This window comes from Nerophis ophidion, linkage group LG03, assembly GCF_033978795.1.
Source record: "Nerophis ophidion isolate RoL-2023_Sa linkage group LG03, RoL_Noph_v1.0, whole genome shotgun sequence".
Lineage (NCBI taxonomy): Eukaryota > Metazoa > Chordata > Actinopteri > Syngnathiformes > Syngnathidae > Nerophis > Nerophis ophidion.
The window spans coordinates 81,763,064-81,782,790 of NC_084613.1; the positions used below are offsets into that span (position 1 = coordinate 81,763,064).

A 19,727-nucleotide genomic window follows, 5' to 3' on the forward strand; every position below is an offset into this window, starting at 1 on the left:
TTATTTGAACCCTGTTAAAATCTCTCTTTTGCTCTACTAACTTGAGTTTTCCAATTTGTCCCGAAGATTGACAAAAAGGAAGAGGATGAAGCGTCCACCTCAGCTAATCCAGGACTGGAGCTGGAGCTGACAGAAGAGAAGCTGCCAATGACACTGTCGCGACAAGAGGTGAGGGAAAAGTGAACCTTGTGATGCATGTGAAATTATTACACTGTCGTATGCTTAAAATGTGCAAAATGTAGATGACATGTGGTTATGAATGTACTACATAGGGCTGGGCGATATGGGCTTTATTAATATCTCAATGGACAGAATTTCTAGGCGCAGTCAAGGCGTTGAGGGGTTCCGGTTTGGTAACCGCAGGATTAGGTCTCTGCTTTTTGCAGATGATGTGGTCCTGATGGCTTCATCTGACCGGGATCTTCAGCTCTCGCTGGATCGGTTCGCAGCCGAGTGTGAAGCGACCGGAATGAGAATCAGCACCTCCAAGTCCGAGTCCATGGTTCTCGCCCGGAAAAGGGTGGAGTGCCATCTCCGGGTTGGGGAGGAGACCCTGCCCCAAGTGGAGGAGTTCAAGTACCTAGGAGTCTTGTTCACGAGTGAGGGAAGAGTGGATCGTGAGATCGACAGGCGGATCGGTGCGGCGTCTTCAGTAATGCGGACGTTGTACCGATCCGTTGTGGTGAAGAAGGAGCTGAGCCGGAAGGCAAAGCTCTCAATTTACCGGTCGATCTACGTTCCCATCCTCACCTATGGTCATGAGCTTTGGGTCATGACCGAAACGATAAGATCACGGGTACAAGCGGCCGAAATGATTTTCCTCCGCCGTGTGGCGGGGCTCTCCCTTAGAGATAGGGTGAGAAGCTCTACCATCCGGGAGGAACTCAAACTAAAGCCGCTGCTCCTTCACATCGAGAGGAGCCAGATGAGGTGGTTCGGGCATCTGGTCAGGATGCCACCCGAACGCCTCCCTAGGGAGGTGTTTAGGGCACGTCCAACCGGTAGGAGGCCACGGGGAAGACCCAGGACACGTTGGGAAGACTATGTCTCCCGGCTGGCCTGGGAACGCCTCGGGATCCCCCGGGAAGAGCTAGACGAAGTGGCTGGGGAGAGGGAAGTCTGGGTTTCCCTGCTTAGGCTGTTGCCCCCGCGACCTGACCTCGGATAAGCGGAAGATGATGGATGGATGGATGGATAATATCTCAATATTTTTAGGCCATGTCATGATATGTATCTCAATATTTTGCCTTAGCTTTGAATTAACACTTGATGCATATAATCACAGCAGTATGATGATTATATGTGTCTACATTAAAACATTGTTGTTCATATTCATTAATATATTCTTATTTTAAACTTTCATGCAGAGAGGGAAATCACAACTAAGTGAATATACCAAAACGGTATTTATTAAACAGTTATTAAGCAGTGGCACAAACATTCATGTCATTACTAAAACAGAAAGTGCAAGATTTTCAGAGACGTTTTAAAACAAGCTATTAGTGCACTTTTGTGCATGATGTCACTAAGATGACATAGCAAAACAACATTAAATTAAAGTGCACTTTTTGTACAGAACGCCACTACAGTAGTTTAAAACAAATAAAGTGTACTTTTGTGCACACTGTCACACAAGATATTTCAATGAGTGTCAAATAAAAATGAGCTGCATAATAGGAAGTCTCCTTTGCGACGTGGTTGGTTCCTGCGGACATTATCTCCTGTCGTTGACTATTTCTTTCATACGGTGTTGATCTAGAATTACAGTAGTTGCATTTTGTTGGTGTGGCACCGAACGGAGATGTTGACATGCAGAGTTTCAAGCACTCCTTATTCTCTTGCGGGTGACTTTTCAAATGATGCTACATTAGCAGTGGTGCTACTTTTTGTCGCAACGCTTTTGCCACATAATAGTTCAACATCTTCCCGCTTGAAGCCAAACCACCGCCAGACGAAGGACGCCGTGCTGGTTTTCTTGGGAAATGGTTCTTCCTTCACTTGTTACCAGATTCGCACCTTCTCTTACTCGTATTACCACCTGCACCGCACTGTTAGCATCACAGCTAACGTTACCATGTCGCTACCTGTCTGCTCCGCGGAAGCGTGTGACGTTGCACATGTGACGTGTGTAAGAAGGTACGCTTGTTTTAAGTGTCTGTGAGAAGGAGTGGCAGGAATGAGTTGGAAATGCATGCAATATAATGCCTGCAGCTAAAAGCAACTGTGTGAGAACGTATACTCGAATATCATGATCTAGTCATTTTCTATATCGCACAGAGACAAACCCGCGATATATCGAGCATATCGATATATTGCCCAGCCTTAGTACTACATGACATACAGTGTATACCTATGGATGTAAAACGATGATGCTAATTAGAGCATTTAACAGAGCAACTCTCAATGCCTCCATTGTTAGCTGACTTTTGCTAACGTTTATTTACAATCTAGAACAGGGGTGCCCATTACGTCGATCGCGAGCTACCAGTCGACCGCGGGGGGTGTGTCAGTCGATCTCCAGCCAGGCTTTTAAAAAAAATAGACCTAAAAATTAGTAATCATCAATCTTCACCAAGACGTCACTTAAATGACATTCACGGTACCGGAGGGTCTTTTGAGATGACGCTGGCTGCTGCAAGATCATTATTATGAAAATATGACCGAGAGGAAGGCGAGAAACACTTTTTATTTCAACAGACTCTCGCACCGTACCTTCTGTCAAAACTCTAAAGGCCGACTGCACATTTCCTATCTTCACAATAAAGGCCCTGCTTCATGCTGCCTGCGCTAACTAAATACAGAGTCTCGGAAAACTGGCGTGCACAAGCGATCCCTCAGAAAGCTGGCCTTTCCGAGACTCTTATTTTGTTAGCGCAGGCAGCATGAAGCAGGGCTTTTTTTGTGAAGATAGGAAATGTGCAGTCGGCCTTTAGAGTTTTGACGGAAGGGACGGCGCGAAAGTCTGTTGAAATAAAAAGTGTTTCTCGCCTTCCTCTCTGTCATTTTTTCATAATAATGAACTGGCAGCAGCCAGCGTCATCTCACAAGACCCTCGGGTGCCGTGAATGTCAATCAAGCAAGCTACGGAATTTGCCGCCAATGTTTTTCTTGTAAAGTGTATGGAAGCTGGATGAATTAGATGCCAAAAACCAACCACTTTCATGTGGTATTGTACAGAAAGGACACCTTTTTTCTCCTCCATTTGAAAATGTGGGCGTTATCATCATTACTGTCTGATTCCAATCAATGCGAGTCATCAGAATCAGGTAATACACCAACTTATATTCTTGTCTTTGTGAAAGAAAGACATCTATATGTGTTACACATGCTTGTATTATCATTAAACACATTTAACTTGTTTACAAAAATGTCTCTTTCATAAATAAATAAATATAAATGATATATATAAATGAGGTAGATCCCCTCGAGTTGGTCAATTGAAAAGTAGCTCGCCTGCAGAAAAAGTGTGGGCACCTCTGATCTAGAATATGTAAAAAAAGAAATACAAACATGTTCTTGTCTTACGTAAGGATTGTGAATGATAGACTGACCACACCTCCTCTTTTCACGGGATATGTCCTCTTTGCGGAGCTGTCCAGGTGAAGTTTCTTAAATGCTTCGAATGTCCGGCATTTTAAGTTATGGTTGCATGTTCTTTCAATGTACGTTCAGGGTTAAACCGGTTTAAAAAAAAAAAAAAAAAAAAGTGGTGCACGCAGCGTGACGGCGGGGCAGAGATAGAGAGCGAGAGAGTTATGATAAACGCGCATGCGTCGCCAGGCTCTGCTGTTTATCCTTTGGGGCGGCATAGCTCGGTTGGTAGAGCAGCCGTGCCAGCAACTTGAGGGTTGCAGGTTCGATTCCCGCTTCCGCCATCCTAGTCACTGCCGTTGTGTCCTTGGGCAAGACACTATACCCACCTGCTCCCAGTGCCACCCACACTGGTTTAAATGTAACTTAGATATTGGTTTTCACTATGTAAAGCGCTTTGAGTCACTAGAGAAAAGCGCTATATAAATATAATTCACTTCACATTACCGGTAATCAGATTAAATTTTTTATTATCTATAGCAGGGGTGTCTAAAGTGTGCCCCGGAGGCCATTTGCGGCACACAGCTAATGTTTTAAAGGCCCACGGCACATTCTAAAAATACTATTAAAATAAACAAAAACATAAACAAAAGTAAAATAAAAAAGCTTAAAGGCTAAATGTAATTAAGAAAAAGTTGCAACGTTGACTAATTAAACAAAGCTGTTTTTTTTCTTCTTTCAAACGGTCGTTGCTCAAAACATAATATTGAATCAAAATCAATGTTATTATGAATTATTGACCTATCCAAGTTTCCGATTACTTCACATAAAATATTCCACTAAGAAAAATATTTTTGATGGAAGATTTAGCAAATTTGTTAAATAAATAATCAAAAAATGTATATTTAGTTTTTTTCTTACTGTACCGAAAATGAACCGAACCGTGACCTCTGAACCGAGGTACGTACCGAACCGAATTTTTTATCTACCGTTACACCTCTAGTTGGGGTATGTTTTTTAATTATTGTCTTTTATTCATGTTAGACTTTAGTTGGTCCGTGAGTTTACAAAGTGATATCAATCACTTTTTACATCATTTTAATTTAAAACGTGCTGCTGACATTTTGGGCGTTTTACTGCATTTATCATTAATGCTGTTTATGTTTACTTCATCCCTAAAAGCCAGATTTTGGTGTTAAGGTTGTAAAATGAGTCTCATGTAAGATGTTTTAGTCGTCAACAGTGAGCAAATGTGTTTGATTAGGTCATTCGGCGACTGAGAGAACGAGGCGAGCCAGTCAGACTGTTCGCAGAGTCCGACTATGACGCCTTCCAACGACTGCGGAAGATTGAGATTCTGACTCCAGAAGTAAACAAGGTAGGCCTCAGGACACTTTGCAGTGGCACACAGTGTAGTGTTCCACTTTCTCATTAAAACCCCCCACTCCTGTTAACCCGTTTGATCAGCTTACACAGTATTGGTGGCCACTTCCTGTTTCTTAGGGTTTGAGGAATGACCTGAAGACCGCCATGGACAAGATTGACGCGCAGTACTTAAATGAAATTGTCGGCGGGACAGAGCCTGGTGAGGTGGACACGCAACATGACCTCAAAGTGCATGAAGAGAACACCACCATAGAAGAACTGGAGGTACTGCACATCACCATTGACGACCCTCACTTTTCCCAAAGACCGCAAACAGTTAAGCAATTTTTTCAAGGTGCGGACAAAACAGGAAGATTAGAGGAGAAGAAGTTTCAAGACCTCTCCAACATAATGGAAACTAGTTTTGTCCCAATACCAATATTTTGGGACCGGTACCAAAATGTATTTCGATACTAAATTAAGCGGAGCACTAAAAATGTCATCATTGTCTTTATTTGAACAAACAATCTTAGGGTACATGAAACATGTTTATTATTATAATTTAGTCCTTAAATAAAATAGTGAACATAGTCGACAACTTGTCTTTTAGTAGTAAGTAAACAAACAAAGACTCCTAATTAGTCTGCTGACGTATGCAGTAACATATTGTGTCATTTATCTACCTATTATTCTGTCTACATTATGAGGGACAAACTGTACTAATGGATTATTAATCCACTTGTTCTTTAACTGTTAATATCTGCTTGTTTTCTGTTTTAACATGTTCCATCTACACTTCTGTTAAAATGTAAAAATCACTTATTCTTCTCTTCTTTGATACTTTTACATTAGTTTTGGATGATACCACACATTTAGGTATCGATCCGATACTAAGTAGTTACAGGATCATACATTGGTCATATTCAAAGTCCTTGTGTGTCTAGGGAGTTATTTCCTGACTTTATAAACATGATATGAATTTTTAAAAAAGGAAAAAAGATTTTGTGACGATAAAAAATATCGATGTAATCATAGTAGTATCGACTAGATACGCTATTGTACTTGGTATCATTACAGTGGATGTCAGGTGTAGATCCACCCATGGCATTTGTTTACATTTAGGAGCGCTAGCTTTTGTTAGCGGTGACGTCGGTGAGCTATTGTATTCTCATACGGTGTGTAGTGAAGCATGTTTAGCTATTCCTCGTCCTCCAGTGATAATGCTAACTGTAAGAAACTTACTTTATTTGTCGCCATGGAGACAAGGATTAGTGATTTAGAAGTAGTTAAAACACTGTGGATGGATGTTAGCTGCAAGCTAGCTAACCATGTCTTAAAGCAACTTTTCCAGAGGGTGTTTCAGTGTTAAAACTTCACCTTTGTCTTAAATTTTTAGACCAAAATCCGTCCATTCTCCCTTTTCTGTTTACACACTGTGTCTGCTTGTAAGTACTCTGTGTGCGCGCGCTGCCGAACATGCTCCTCTGCTCGTAAAACCAGCAATATCATGACGTGACGACGGTGCGCCGCCATGACCCTTAGAAAAAAAATATGAGGAACCGGTACTTTTCAAGCTGAGTATAGTACCGTTTTTGATTCATTAGTACAGTGATACTATACTAGTATCAATCAATCAATCAATGTTTACTTACATAGTCCTAAATCACTAGTGTCTCAAAGGGCTGCCAGTATATCGCACAAACCTAGTGGAAACACTAACAACTTATTACTTGTCAATCAGTTAAAAGGGTACACTTAAGTCAAGCACACTCACATATTGTATGATTTATTCATTGTCGTTCATGCAGATTCTTGGCAGAGCTCTGGGCATAGGAGATGACGACGGAGACCAAGATGTCATCGACAAGTTTCTCAGTGTGAGTGCCCTTATTTCAGCTGTATTCATTATAGGTCGGGCCCTCTTGTCGGTGGTGTCACCAGCCGTTCTCTTTGCTTTCAGTTTCTTCTTGGCGTGTGGGCCAAAGATCTGAACAAGCGTGAGGACCACGTGAAGCGCAGCGTTCAGGGGAAGCTGGCCAGTGCCACCCACTCTCAGACCGAGGCTTACCTCAAACCTCTCTTCAGGAAGCTCAGGAAAAAGGTACCAAAAAACTAATCAATTATCAAGGCTGAAATATTACAGTTTCGGGTTTAGATGGGAGTTTGTGAACGACGGTAACACGGTGAGGATGTCAAAAAATTGCTAGCATGTAGGGGTGTAACGGTACGTGTATTTGTATTGAACCGTTTCGTTACGGGGGTTTCGGTTCGGCACGCAGGGATACCGAATGAGTTTGTAATCAAGTCTTCACAAGCTGCTTTGCTTTCTGCCTCTGTCTCAGCAGCAAGCAATGTCCCCACCCAAACAACCATCTGATTGGTTACACACAAAGCCAATCAGCAGTGCGTATTCAGAGCGCATGGAGTCAATGCCTCAGCGTCGAGCAGATATTCGTCTAGCAGGGTAGCAGCGAACAGCGTACTCTCCCCAAATTATAAAAAACACATCCCAGTCACAACTATTACAAACATCATTATGAGCCCGTTGACCTTCTAGAAACTTAAACTGCAGCTCAGCTCGCTCACAGTTCTGGCTTGAGGTGAAGGCTAATTAGCTTTTAGCGTAACGTTAGCTCATTTTGCTGTGTTTGTGTGCGTGTGTGTGTGTGTGTGTGTGTGTGTGTGTGTGTGTGTGTGTGTGTGTGTGTGTGTGTGTGTGTGTTAGGGGCAGCAAATCCCTTATCTGTTATTTCATTGAACTCCATGGTGTTCAGGGATGAATAGTCTCTCCTATTGCTATTGTACTATTTTTTCAGCAATAGTTACATTAATCATTAGTAATGTAGCAGCCTAGTTTTGAATGGCAGGGTCCCTGCTATCACATGTTGATAAAAATATAACATTTACATAATAAAAGTAAACTACAGGCTTCCCAAATGCTGTAATAAATTAAGCATGATGAGTTGACTTGAAACTGTTTAATGTTGCACTTTTTATATGTAGAAGAAAGGTTTTTTTTCATTTTATTTAATCAAAGCAACAACTTGGGGCAGTTTAATGTGGATTAACGTGGGCAGAATTATTATAGTGTTCCCAATGTTAAAAGGATAAAGCCATTATTTACAAATTTGGTAAATAAATAACCAAAAAATGTATATTTTGTTGTTTTCTTTCTGTACCGAAAATTAACCGAACAGTGACCTCTAAACCGAGGTATGTACCGAACCGAAATTTTTGTGTACCGTTACACCTCTAACAGGCATATAATGGCAATAATGAATGCATTTAAATGTACATATTAGGTCATATCAGTGTTTGTTGTATCTATAATGATCCTACATTAACTATTGTATGGATTCTTAGGCACAAATGATGACATGATCAAACTGTGCTCCACAAAGCAACAAGTATGCCGGCAATGTGGAAATATTGCTAAATTTTCCAGTCTCATTATATATATATACAATTCACAATGAATGTAAAGCACTGAGATCGGTAGGTTGAGAGTTCAAACCCCAGCCGAGTCATACCAAAGACTATAAAAGTGGGACCCATTACCTCCCTGCTTGGCACTCAGCACCAAGGGTTGGAATTGGGGGTTAAATCACCAAAAATGATTCCCGGGCGCTGCCCCCGCTGCTGCCCACTGCTCCCCTCACATCCCAGGGGGTGAACAAGGGGATGGGTCAAATGCAGAGAACACATTTCACCACACTTATTGTGTGTGTGACAATCATTAGTACTTTAACTTTACTTATATTCTAATATCGCACCTTCGGAAAGAGTCGCTCGCAGTCACAAGCAGCAAAGTACCAGGTATTGTTACGACGCAACTGGTGGTACAAACAAAATATACCCAGTTATACCTAGTTTATAATTGTGCCGAAGGACCGAGTTTAAATATTGTGTGTAAGTTGTTACATTGTCACTAGCACTCACCACAAATACTGTAAATTAAAAATGAAAATACAGGTCGTACATGTGACCGTGGTCACTATCACTCAACACAAATACTGTAGATTAAAAATGAAAATAAAGGTCATACATATGACGGTGGTGTAGTAGTTAGCATGTAAGCCACAAAGTCAGGAGCTTCTTTTGGGCATCTCTGTGTGGCGTTTGCATGTTATACCTGTGTGTGTGTGTGGGTTTTCTCTGGGTACCCCGGTTTCCTCACACATTTCAAATATATGCATGTTAATCAATCAATCAATCAATGTTTATTTATATAGCCCTAACTCAGAAGTGTCTCAAAGGTCTGCAGGTTAGGTTAATTGGAGTCTGTAAATTAGCCTTTTGTACCTTACCTGAAGTCAGCTGTCATTGGCTGCAGCCTCTCCTTATCCGTGACCCTAGTCAGGGTAAGCCATATAGAACTCTGGTTGAATGGACATGTGATATTACTCTTGAATGATAAGTATTGGAACATCGCCGATCTTATTCAATTGGATTCGAATTTATGAATTTATTACAAAAAAAACTGTCTTTCTTGTTGATAGGAATAGAACATGTAATTAGTTGTCCATTGGTCATGATTTTTGTAAAGAATTATTTTACGTTGCAGTATTTCTTATTTTATACAGTGTTTATTATTGAAATGCATTGAGTGGCATCACAATAGAGGAAGCAGAAGGTGTTCAATCTTCTCGCGAGATGTGACCTGACATTGGTTTGCTGCATATATTGGTGCCGATTGTTATGCATTCTAACAAAAATAATCATTGTTGGATTTGGTTGTCTTTTTATTTCCTAATCAGATTTTAGAACAGCTAAAGTGTGAGCCTTTTACATAGACCTTGAATTTGGAATGTTGGAATGAAGACATAACAATCCCTAGCTCAACTGTCCGAAGTAGGGAGGAGAAGAAGGGGGGCGGGTGAGAGTGAGTGAGGAGGGAGAAACTGCCATTTTAGGATTAGATCAATTTGGACCGAGCTTTGAAATGTTGTATCTAGATTGATCTCCCAAGGCGCTTTGGTAATAAAATAGGAAAATGAGCAACCTCTGTCTCTGATTGATTTAAAACCAGCTTATGTGTCATCAAACAATCTGGGGGCGTTGACCGAAGGAAGAACAGGTCCAAAACGCAACATCATCCAAACAGACCTCACATGTTCATGTTAACTGTGGGTTGTTATGAAATGCTGCATTGTATAATATTAACTCATTTTGCTCAAGAGTCCTGAGTTTTTTTCTGCATTTCCCATTCATTGAAATTGTGCTGTGTCCTTTAGAATTTACCGGCTGACATCAAAGAATCAATCACTGACATCATCAAATTCATGCTGGAGAGGGAATACGTCAAGGTTAGTTTTCTTCTGCCTCCTACCTCACTCAACAGCACAAGTTTGTGAATATTTAAATAAGCTTGTTTTTTCTGTCAAGGCAAATGACGCATACCTGCAGATGGCTATAGGAAACGCCCCGTGGCCCATCGGTGTGACCATGGTGGGGATCCACGCCCGTACCGGGAGAGAGAAAATCTTCTCCAAGCATGTGGCCCACGTCCTCAACGATGAAACGCAGAGAAAATATATTCAGGTGAGACAAATGAATGGCGTGACATTTCCAGGCATGTGATTTTTTTTTTTTTCCGTCAAAAGTCGGTAATCTGTCCTTTTTACCTCTGTAAAAATAAAAAATGTTTTTTTCGTTTTTCCAACTTGCAATGTGTTTAAAATCTTGATCCAGCTCTTTGCCATACCTGCCAACAACTGCGGTTTTGCCCTAATAAGTAGTTTTTTTGATCATCCGGTGCTAAAAAGTAAGGTTTTCCATTAAAAATGATAAAGTTAAAAATGGAAGCTTTGTAGTGAAGCAACTCCACAGGCAGGGGACAAACTATACATCAATGATGATTGGTTGGTTTATGTATAAGAACATCCATGATTGTTTACTATGATGAGTCATCATTGGTTAAGATTAGGACAAAACATTAGGGACAGGCCAATCAGAGGCAAGAAAGGGCGGGTCATGGAACCAGGAAGTGAAATCACAACAGACATCCCAAATGACGAAGAGAGAGTCGTATAAGAGAAGAGAGAATATTCAAGATTTTTATCTTAAAAAAAACTAGTGGAAGATGGCAGAGGGATTCTCTTCCTTAGATGTTTTTGTTAGCCATGTAGACCACTTCCAGGAAACCCACAATGTTGGCCACATTTGGACAAATGTATGATAAAACATTAATTTGACTTATTTACCAAATCCAAAGTGGAAGAAGTGGAATACACCTTTAAGAACACACATGATTGTGGCAGACAGGTTTACTAAAGGATAGCCTAAATGCTGACTTTCATTTTCATTGGTGTTTTACAACAAGACAGTAGCTGACATTTTCTTCATTATTTCTACTATTTATATTTTGACATTGAATATTTGAATCATTTTGAAACATAAACAAGATATTTGTTATTTCTTGCTATAACTCCCAAATGGCTATTCAACTAAAGGAAGTTAGCTCATAGAATAAACATTGTGTGTAATCTATTACATTTTTGCATTTGGAGCAGTTAGAAGTGGAGAGGGAGTCAAAGAGACAGAAATTGGCTATAAAATCCAAGGCAGAATTCATTAAAGCAGAAACAAAAAGGAAAATGTAAGCTTCTCAGAAATTTGCCGGAAAGGCTCATGTCAGAGCCATCAAAGCAAAAATGCCAAAGTAATGTGTGAATGAAGCAAAATAAATAATGTCAATAATTAGATGAACCATCCGTGGCTGTGAAGTAAACACTAGTAAGGTTTAAATACTCTATAGAGTAGGCTAACCCATGTGGTTCCTGTGGATGTGAACCCAAGTTGTAGTGAGTAAATAACATAGTGACTGAAACAGACAAAAGTAATGTGTAAATAATGTCAATAAGTAGATGAACCATCTGTGCCTGTGAAGTGAACACTAGTAAGGTTGTAATTACTGTATAGAGTAGGCTAACCCATGTGGTTCCTGTGGATGTGAACACAAGTTGTTAATTGCTGTAGTGACTAAATAATATAGTGACTGAAACAGACATAGTAAAGTGTAAATAATGTCAATAAGTAGATGAACCATCTTTGGCTGTGATGTGAACACTAGTGAGGTGGTAAATACTGTATAGAGTAGGCTAACCCGTGTGGTTCCTGTGGATGTGAACACAAGTTGTAATTACTGTAGTAACTAAATAACATGGTGACTGAAAAAGACATAGTAATGTGTAAATAATGTCAAGAAGTAGATGAACCATCTTTGGCTGTGATGTAAACACTAGTGAGGTTGTAAATACTGTTTAGAGTAGGCTAACCCATGTGGTTCCTGTGGATGTGAACACAAGTTGTAATTACTGTAGTGACTAAATAACATAGTGACTGAAACAGACATAGTAAAGTGTAAATAATGTCAAGAAGTGAAGTGAACACTAGTAAGGTTGTAAATACTGTTTAGAGTAGGCTAACCCATGTGGTTCCTGTGGATGTGAACACAAGTTGTAATTACTGTAGTGACTAAATAACATAGTGACTGAAAAAGACATAGTAATGTGTAAATAATGTCAAGAAGTGAAGTGAACACTAGTAAGGTTGTAAATACTGTATAGAGTAGGCTAACCCATGATGTAGTGACTAAACTCTAGTGACTAAATGACATAGTGACTGAAACTGACATAGTGACTAATTTGAATGAATGGAATATATATATTTATGTCAACTGTGGATCATTTTTCAATTCTTCAAACACTAAAACATCTTTAAGTGGTTATTTTTGTGCAAATTTTTGCATGTTCAATTGCTGGAAAACCAGGAGTTTATTTTCAGGCTTTTTCTTTTAAGTTGAAATCACATGCCTACATTACAGATGTGTCATTGAGCGCTTGGGACGACACATGTTCTTTTCTCTTCTACAGGGACTAAAGAGGCTGATGACCATCTGTCAAAAACACTTCCCCACGGATCCATCCAAGTGTGTCGAGTACAACGCTCTTTAATGTCAAGCTTTAATAAGGTTGGAGAAATGACATTGGGGGACATTTATCTTGCATCTTCACACTCATCAAGCAAGTCACTCGTCAGTGCGCACAAGCAGACACTCCTGGCGTGCTGTATTTTGTCATTTTCACACCACCATAAAAGCTCGGCAGTGTTTTTTCATTGGGGGAAACAAACCTGAGCTGATGTGCTGCGCTCTAGTGGTGTAGCTTTTATTGCACCAGCTCACCGCTACATAAACAACTGTCTTTATTACCTTTAGTCGGACTTTGTACTGGACAGAAGCGTCATGATACCTTCACAACTACATGTAGTTATTTGACATGGGTGCGATATTGTGACACAATATTTTGCAGTGATTTACAAACAGATTTTGTCTAAAAGAAAGTTTAAATATGTCTTTAGTGTATTTGACCAAAAAAAAGCTCAAATGTAAGTTAAGTAACGCTGCACCACAAATTAGTTATTAGCAATTTTACATGGTGATTTCAACACCTCTAAATTTGTCACTGACAACTAAGATGCACGTTGCAATCAAACAGCTGCTGCGTAATAAGTACAATACTTACAGTATCTACACTTTTTAGGACGCAACAAAGGACTTTGTGCTGGACAGAAGCATCATGACACCTTCACAACTCCATGAAGACACAAAGTTTTTTGACATGGGTACAATATTGTGACACAAAGTTCTGCAGTGACTTACAAGCAGATTTTGTTTAAAAAAGAAAAAATTGTGTAAATATGTCAGTACTGTTGACCGAATGTTTGTATAAAATCAGGCTCTTTTGGCAGATGTCTCGTCTTTCTTCTATTCCCCTCCCCCCTAATAAATGTGTACTGGTTAGGACTTTTGCTGCTGTCTTTATACTTGTGTCTTCAGCCACCAGCAAAAAGACTTCTGCTTAAGGGCCAACAGATTTGCTGACTGTGTGAGGAAAACCACAATATTCAGTGTGTCTTCCACTGAATGATAATCCAAGCATTAGTGACGCAACACATCGTGTGTTCTCTCCCATTACAGATGGAAACCTTCCAGGACTTTGGCGAGATGCGATCATCCAGCGTCACACACTCTCCGACCTCGTTAGACGTGGTGTGTAACCATGGTGATCAGAGTTGTCTTGTCGCCTGCGTGAACGCACGTCATCGCATCTCCAGCGTCATTCTTGCCCCAGAGGGCTGAGCTAAATAAACAGGTGTGGGATTTTGAAGCAGGATTGTTGGAGTGTTTGTATTTCGGCGGGGGGGGGGGGGGTGAGGTCATGGTGTTTGTTCAGCCATGGTGGCATTTATCTGCCCTTCAGTTAAGTAAGCCAAATATTTTGGCTGTAGTCCCGAGAGCCCGCTTGCCTCACAGCACCATGTGACGTGTGCAGAGCCTTGAACTAGGGCGCGCACACAATAGACTACTTTGTGTGTTATCCTGCATCAGACCTACTGCATGATGTCTCGCTAACGTGTCAGCGTGTGTTGTAGGTCAGCAGCATGGAGGATGACTTCTCTGACTCTGGAGAGGGGAAAACTGCAATAGAAGGCAGCAGATCAACTGGTGGGAACTCTTGCTTTTTTTTTGTATTTTACTGTATCGACCTTTCCAAGATGTCCCAGGTTCTAAAGCAGGGATGTGAAAGTGGTTTTCATTGAGGGCCACATGGCAGTTATGGCTACCATCAATAATGTAGGAATTTAATATCATTAATTATATTAATTATTTTAAGTGGACTGTCCATTCCACAGTAAAAACTTTACATTTACAACATTTTACTGTAAAATAGTGTTGTTGTTTTTTTTGTTGTTTTTTTTACATTTTACGGCAAACGGAAAAACAGTAGCACGTTTTTTTTAATGGAAAAAGCTGTCAGATTAATTGCCATAATGTTTGTGTTAAATCGACATTAGTTTTTACAACATGGTATCGTTCATGAAAAAACTGACCAAATTTTTTCTTTTTATTCTGGCAACTCAGCTGCCAGTTTTTCTACCGTAATAACAAATATTTCCATTTACGTTAATACATAATTAAAAACAAGAAACGATAGATTTTACGCTTTTACACAGAATTTTTACGCAAAAAACAGTAGTAGTTTTTTTTTCCAATTTATAGTAATATGCTGTAAAGAACAATGTAAGAATAATTTTGCCACACCACACTGTGTGTGTGAGACAATCATTTGTACTTTAACATTTACTGTCATTTGTATTCATTTGCTGGTTAGCTTGCTGTAAAGTTAAGTATTTTTATTTCGACAAAAACATGTTTGGAAAGATTGATGGAGATAAATATCTTTTTAGCAGGGACGGCGTGGCGCAGTGGGAGAGTGGCCGTGCGCAACCCGAGGGTCACTGGTTCAAATCCCACCTAGAACCAACTTCGTCACGTCCGTTGTGTCCTGAGCAAGACACTTCACCCTTGCTCCTTATGGGTGCTGGTTGGCGCCTTGCATGGCAGCTCCCTCCATCAGTGTGTGAATGTGTGTGTGAATGGGTAAATGTGGAAGTAGTGTCAAAGCGCTTTGAGTACCTTGAAGGTAGAAAAGCGCTATACAAGTACAACCCATTTATTTATTTCTTTAAATCCTAGTCATATTTTACAATAGCTAAGTATGGGCCATGCATAGGCCTTGATAGTTGGAATGTAGCGAGAAGTCATAACACTCTTTTATCTCAAATGTCTCAGGCTAGGAGGAGGGGGAGAGGGAGAGAAGAGGCAAAACTTCCGTAGTAGAATTAGATAAATTTGGGCAATGCGATTGAAAGGTTGTTGTATCTAGATTGGTCTCCCAAAGCTTTGGTAATAAACTATCAAAATAAGCAACTCTGCCTGGGATTTATTTATAACCAGCTTATGTGTCATCGAACCAACTTGGGAGGTGACCGGCGGAAGACCGAGTCCAACACAACAGTATACACTGATATTTGTTGCAATATTGGATACAATTAAAGTTTAAAAGGTATGCAAATTCTAGCAGCACATAATTTTTTTTTAATGTAAAATTGAAAATAATTATATTTAGTGAGAAAATATGAGACTTCATTGACACATATAATTTCCAGGTGTTTGCGGGCCAGATAAAATGATGTGGTGGGCCACATCTGGCCCCCGGGCCTTGACTTTGACACCTGTGGTTTATAGCTGTCACTTGTGACATTTTTATACCCACCATGGCAACCATGAGGCCACTGATGACCTTGTGAGCAGGAAGGCAAGCTGATTATGAAGCGTTTTTGTTCATGCGTGTAGTAGGATTGTGTGTATATATATATATATGTATATATATATATATATATATATAATCATCACAATCACCGTCATTAAGACTAAGCTTTGTTCCTAGGATACCACTTTTCATGTGTTTTTTCCCCTCCTGCAGAATGCTTCATCCGTCGTCGTCCGCCACGCTTTTTTTTTTTTAAATTGCTGGTCTGAGCTGTAATTGGAGAGCTGGGCTTTTCATCCGGGCCGACTGGACGGTGGTGTTGCCAGGCACCTGGAGACCAGTTAAGACGCGCACTGAGTCACAGCAATATGCATGTGTCCATCTCCTATGGTGATTTCATCTCTTTTGTACACAACTTGTGACATTTTCAATATCGTTCCAGGTACATGCTGGTTGGTTATATGTTACACAGCGGAAGAATAGCACATAATATGCGTTAAAATTTCGGCATCGGGTTTATTTTTTGACTCTTTGAGGGTAGAAAATATTACTTTTTGTCTGGGGTGGAATGTTGCCCTGTAGAAAGACATCGTCCTCTTGACTAGTAGTGCATCTCATCTTCAGTGTTGTGGAGCAGCATCTTTCCTTGTGAATTGATCCGTCACCATGGTGAAGAGTATTTCTGGTGTGGTCTCACAAGTAAAGGTGTGAGTCATGAGCAAAAAGAATGAGTTACTAAGATATTGTCATGCGTGAAGGCAGTTTACATGTGCTGTTGAGGGGAGTGTTTTGTAAAGTGTGCTACCTATTTTCTATAGAAGTGCTTCTCAAACTTTTTTAACCACCTCAGAAAACACACCGTAGTTAGCAACATTAAAATATAGTTGCGTAGTAGGCGTAAATAGTCATGAAAAACAAGTTTGTTTGTTTTTGCATATTTTTTGCCACCAAAATTACACGGTTTGAACGGTAACACTGTTTGAATATCTAAGTCAGGGCTGTCAAAACTTGTTTTCATTAGGAGCCACATTGCAGTTATGGCTGCCCTCAGAGGGCCACTTGTAACTGAATAATATATAAATTTTAAATTGCTTCATTGTACAATTATTACTTGTTATATATTTTTAAGTACAAAAATATGTAGATTTTAGAGTAAAGTTTAGCTGCCGAAATGTTACCATAAAATGTACCATGTTTTTACAATGTATACTGTAAATGTAAATGGGAAAACCATACCACTGTTTTCCTGTAAACCTACACTCATTGATTTTACGATATATTACTGTAAATGGAAAAACAATAGTACACGTTCTTGTTTCGGGTTTTTCCCTGGCAACTGAGCTACCAGTTTTTACTGAAAAATCATGTTTACATTGTACAATTTGATGGATAAGCTGCTTCAAAATCATGAGTCAAGCCGATATTTAAGTACTTATTTTGATGTGTGATAATATATTTGTTGCACTATTAGATTACGTTTAAAATTTATGACATTGCATACAGTACATGTATTTTTATTTCTTCACAATAGGAAGTTGACTACATTCAGAAACAAATAGACGCATCAAACCAGGTGGCGGTCCGGTTATGAGTTTTGACACATGTGATATAAGTGATTACTTGACGTACCACAGTTAGAAAATCACAATTCTATAGCTACCTCGGTTTTCCTACGGCTCACTTTTTCTTGGATTCGGTTTTGGAAGAAATGCTTGGCTAAAAGTTTCAGTATACCGTCTTAGAGCGCCTCAAAAACAAGCGTAACATTCTTCAGAATGAAGTACCTAAAGAAAAAAGTCCATTGATGACTTAGTCTAGTGGTGTTGTCAAGTCCACCTGTCTTCATTACACGAGGCGCCTGTCTCGGCTGCTTACACCAGGTTTTGTTAGTCTTCTCCGGTACTTCCCATCCTGTGCTTTTATTTTGGTGGCTCTTCCGGTTTTGTTGGCGTTTTCCCCTGTCCCAGAACATTTCCCCTCACCTGTTTACTGTTGGCAATTAAGACTATTTAAGGTGATCCTCGTCCCACCTTAGTTGTCGGGACATTCATTCAATCAATCAATCAATGTTTATTTATATAGCCCTAAATCACAAATGTCTCAAAGGACTGTACAAACCCTTACGACTACGACATCCTCGGAAGAACCCACAAAAGGGCAAGGAAAACTCACACCCAGTGGGACACCAGTGACAATGCTGACTATGAGAAACTTTGGAGAGGACCTCAGAAGTGGGCACCCCCTCCCCCTCTAGGGGACCGAAAGCAATGGATGTCGAGCGGGTCTAACATGAGACTGTGAAAGTTCAATCCATAGTGGCTCCAACACAGCCGCGAGAGTTCAGTTCAAAGCGGATCCAAGACAGCAGCGAGAGTCCCGTCCACAGGAAACCATCTCAAGCAGAGGCGGATCAGCAGCGTAGAGATGTCCCCAATCGATACACAGGCGAGCGGTCCATCCTGGGTCTCGACTCTGGACAGCCAGTACTTCATCCATGGTCATCGGACCGGACCCCCTCCACAAGGGAGGGGGGGACACAGGAGAAAAAAGAAGCGGCAGATCAACTGGTCTAAAAAAGAGGTCTATTTAAAGGCTAGAGTATACAGATGAGTTTTAAGGTGAGACTTAAATGCTTCTACTGAGGTGGCATCTCGAACTTTTACCGGGACGGCATTCCAGAGTACTGGAGCCCGAACGGAGAACGCTCTATAGCCCGCAGACTTTTTTTGGGCTTTAGGAATCACTAATAAACCGGAGTCTTTTGAACGCAGATTTCTTGCCGGGACATATGGTACAATACAATCAGCAAGATAGGATGGAGCTAGACCGTGTAGTATTTTATACGTAAGTAGTAAAACCTTAAAGTCACATCTTAAGTGCACAGGAAGCCAGTGCAGGTGAGCCAGTACAGGCGTAATGTGATCAAACTTTCTCGTTCTTGTCAAAAGTCTAGCAGCTGCATTTTGTACCAACTGTAATCTTTTAATGCTAGACACGGGGAGACACGAAAATAATACGTTACAGTAATCGAGGCGAGACGTAACAAACGCATGGATAATGATCTCGGCGTCTTTAGTGGACAAAATGGAGCGAATTTTAGCGATATTACGGAGATGAAACAAGGCCGTTTTAGTAACATTGATAATGTCATCTGTTCAGTGGTGACTACTGACCATCCTTTTCATCTTACACTCCACATTTCCTTTGAGTGTTTTGTGTCTTTTATAGTCGAGACGCTTGTTTATGCTTCTTTAATTGATAAGTACCCCTTTTTACTTCACGCTGCACCTTTGTTCGTCTGCATCCCGAAAGTCACAACAACCTCCCGCGTCTTCCACAAAGCACCCGGATGTCATTTCCCCCCCAGCTTGGTGGGTCATCTATGATGTCATGACTGTGTGGTTGTTCGCAAACAAACAAACTCTTAAAGAAAGTTGCAGGTGCCAATACTTTGAAATAGAAAGGGAGATCCGCTCATGAAGAGTCTTTATCAGAGTCAAGAGAGGTTAGTGCGTCTGCCTCACAATACAAAGGTCCTGAGTAGTCCTGCAACATGCAGATACATCCTCCAACAGTCCAACATGCAGATAGATCCTGCAACAGTCCAACATGCAGATAGTTCCTGTAACCTGCAGATGGATCCTGCAACATGCAGATAATTCCTGCAACAGTCCAACATGCAGATACATCCTCCAACAGTCCAACATGCAGATA

General features: G+C 40.5%; 2 protein-coding genes across 4 annotated transcripts in view; both read left to right on the plus strand.

Moving 5' to 3' along the window:
- The window catches only part of prpf18 (PRP18 pre-mRNA processing factor 18 homolog (yeast)), a 26,077-nt gene extending 12,011 nt beyond the window's left edge, over positions 1-14,066 (plus strand). For 2 of the 3 annotated variants that reach the window (XM_061896217.1, XM_061896219.1), the window contains 8 exons: positions 67-168; positions 4,796-4,909; positions 5,035-5,181; positions 6,705-6,773; positions 6,857-6,997; positions 10,131-10,202; positions 10,282-10,437; positions 12,771-13,707. In XM_061896217.1, the coding sequence (XP_061752201.1) occupies positions 67-168; positions 4,796-4,909; positions 5,035-5,181; positions 6,705-6,773; positions 6,857-6,997; positions 10,131-10,202; positions 10,282-10,437; positions 12,771-12,851 (882 nt within the window). In that variant the 3' untranslated portion in view covers positions 12,852-13,707. Of the gene's footprint in view, positions 1-66; positions 169-4,795; positions 4,910-5,034; positions 5,182-6,704; positions 6,774-6,856; positions 6,998-10,130; positions 10,203-10,281; positions 10,438-12,770; positions 13,708-13,876 lie in introns of those variants that run through there. The other variant, XM_061896218.1, reaches the window with a different exon arrangement.
- The window catches only part of si:dkey-234i14.6 (uncharacterized), a 27,160-nt gene continuing 21,340 nt past the window's right edge, over positions 13,908-19,727 (plus strand). Inside the window, exons 1-2 of the mRNA XM_061896216.1 lie at positions 13,908-14,051; positions 14,332-19,727. The exon at positions 14,332-19,727 is cut by the window's right edge and continues 1,502 nt beyond it. The gene's annotated coding sequence lies outside the window, so the exon portion shown is untranslated. The remainder of the gene's footprint in view (positions 14,052-14,331) is intronic.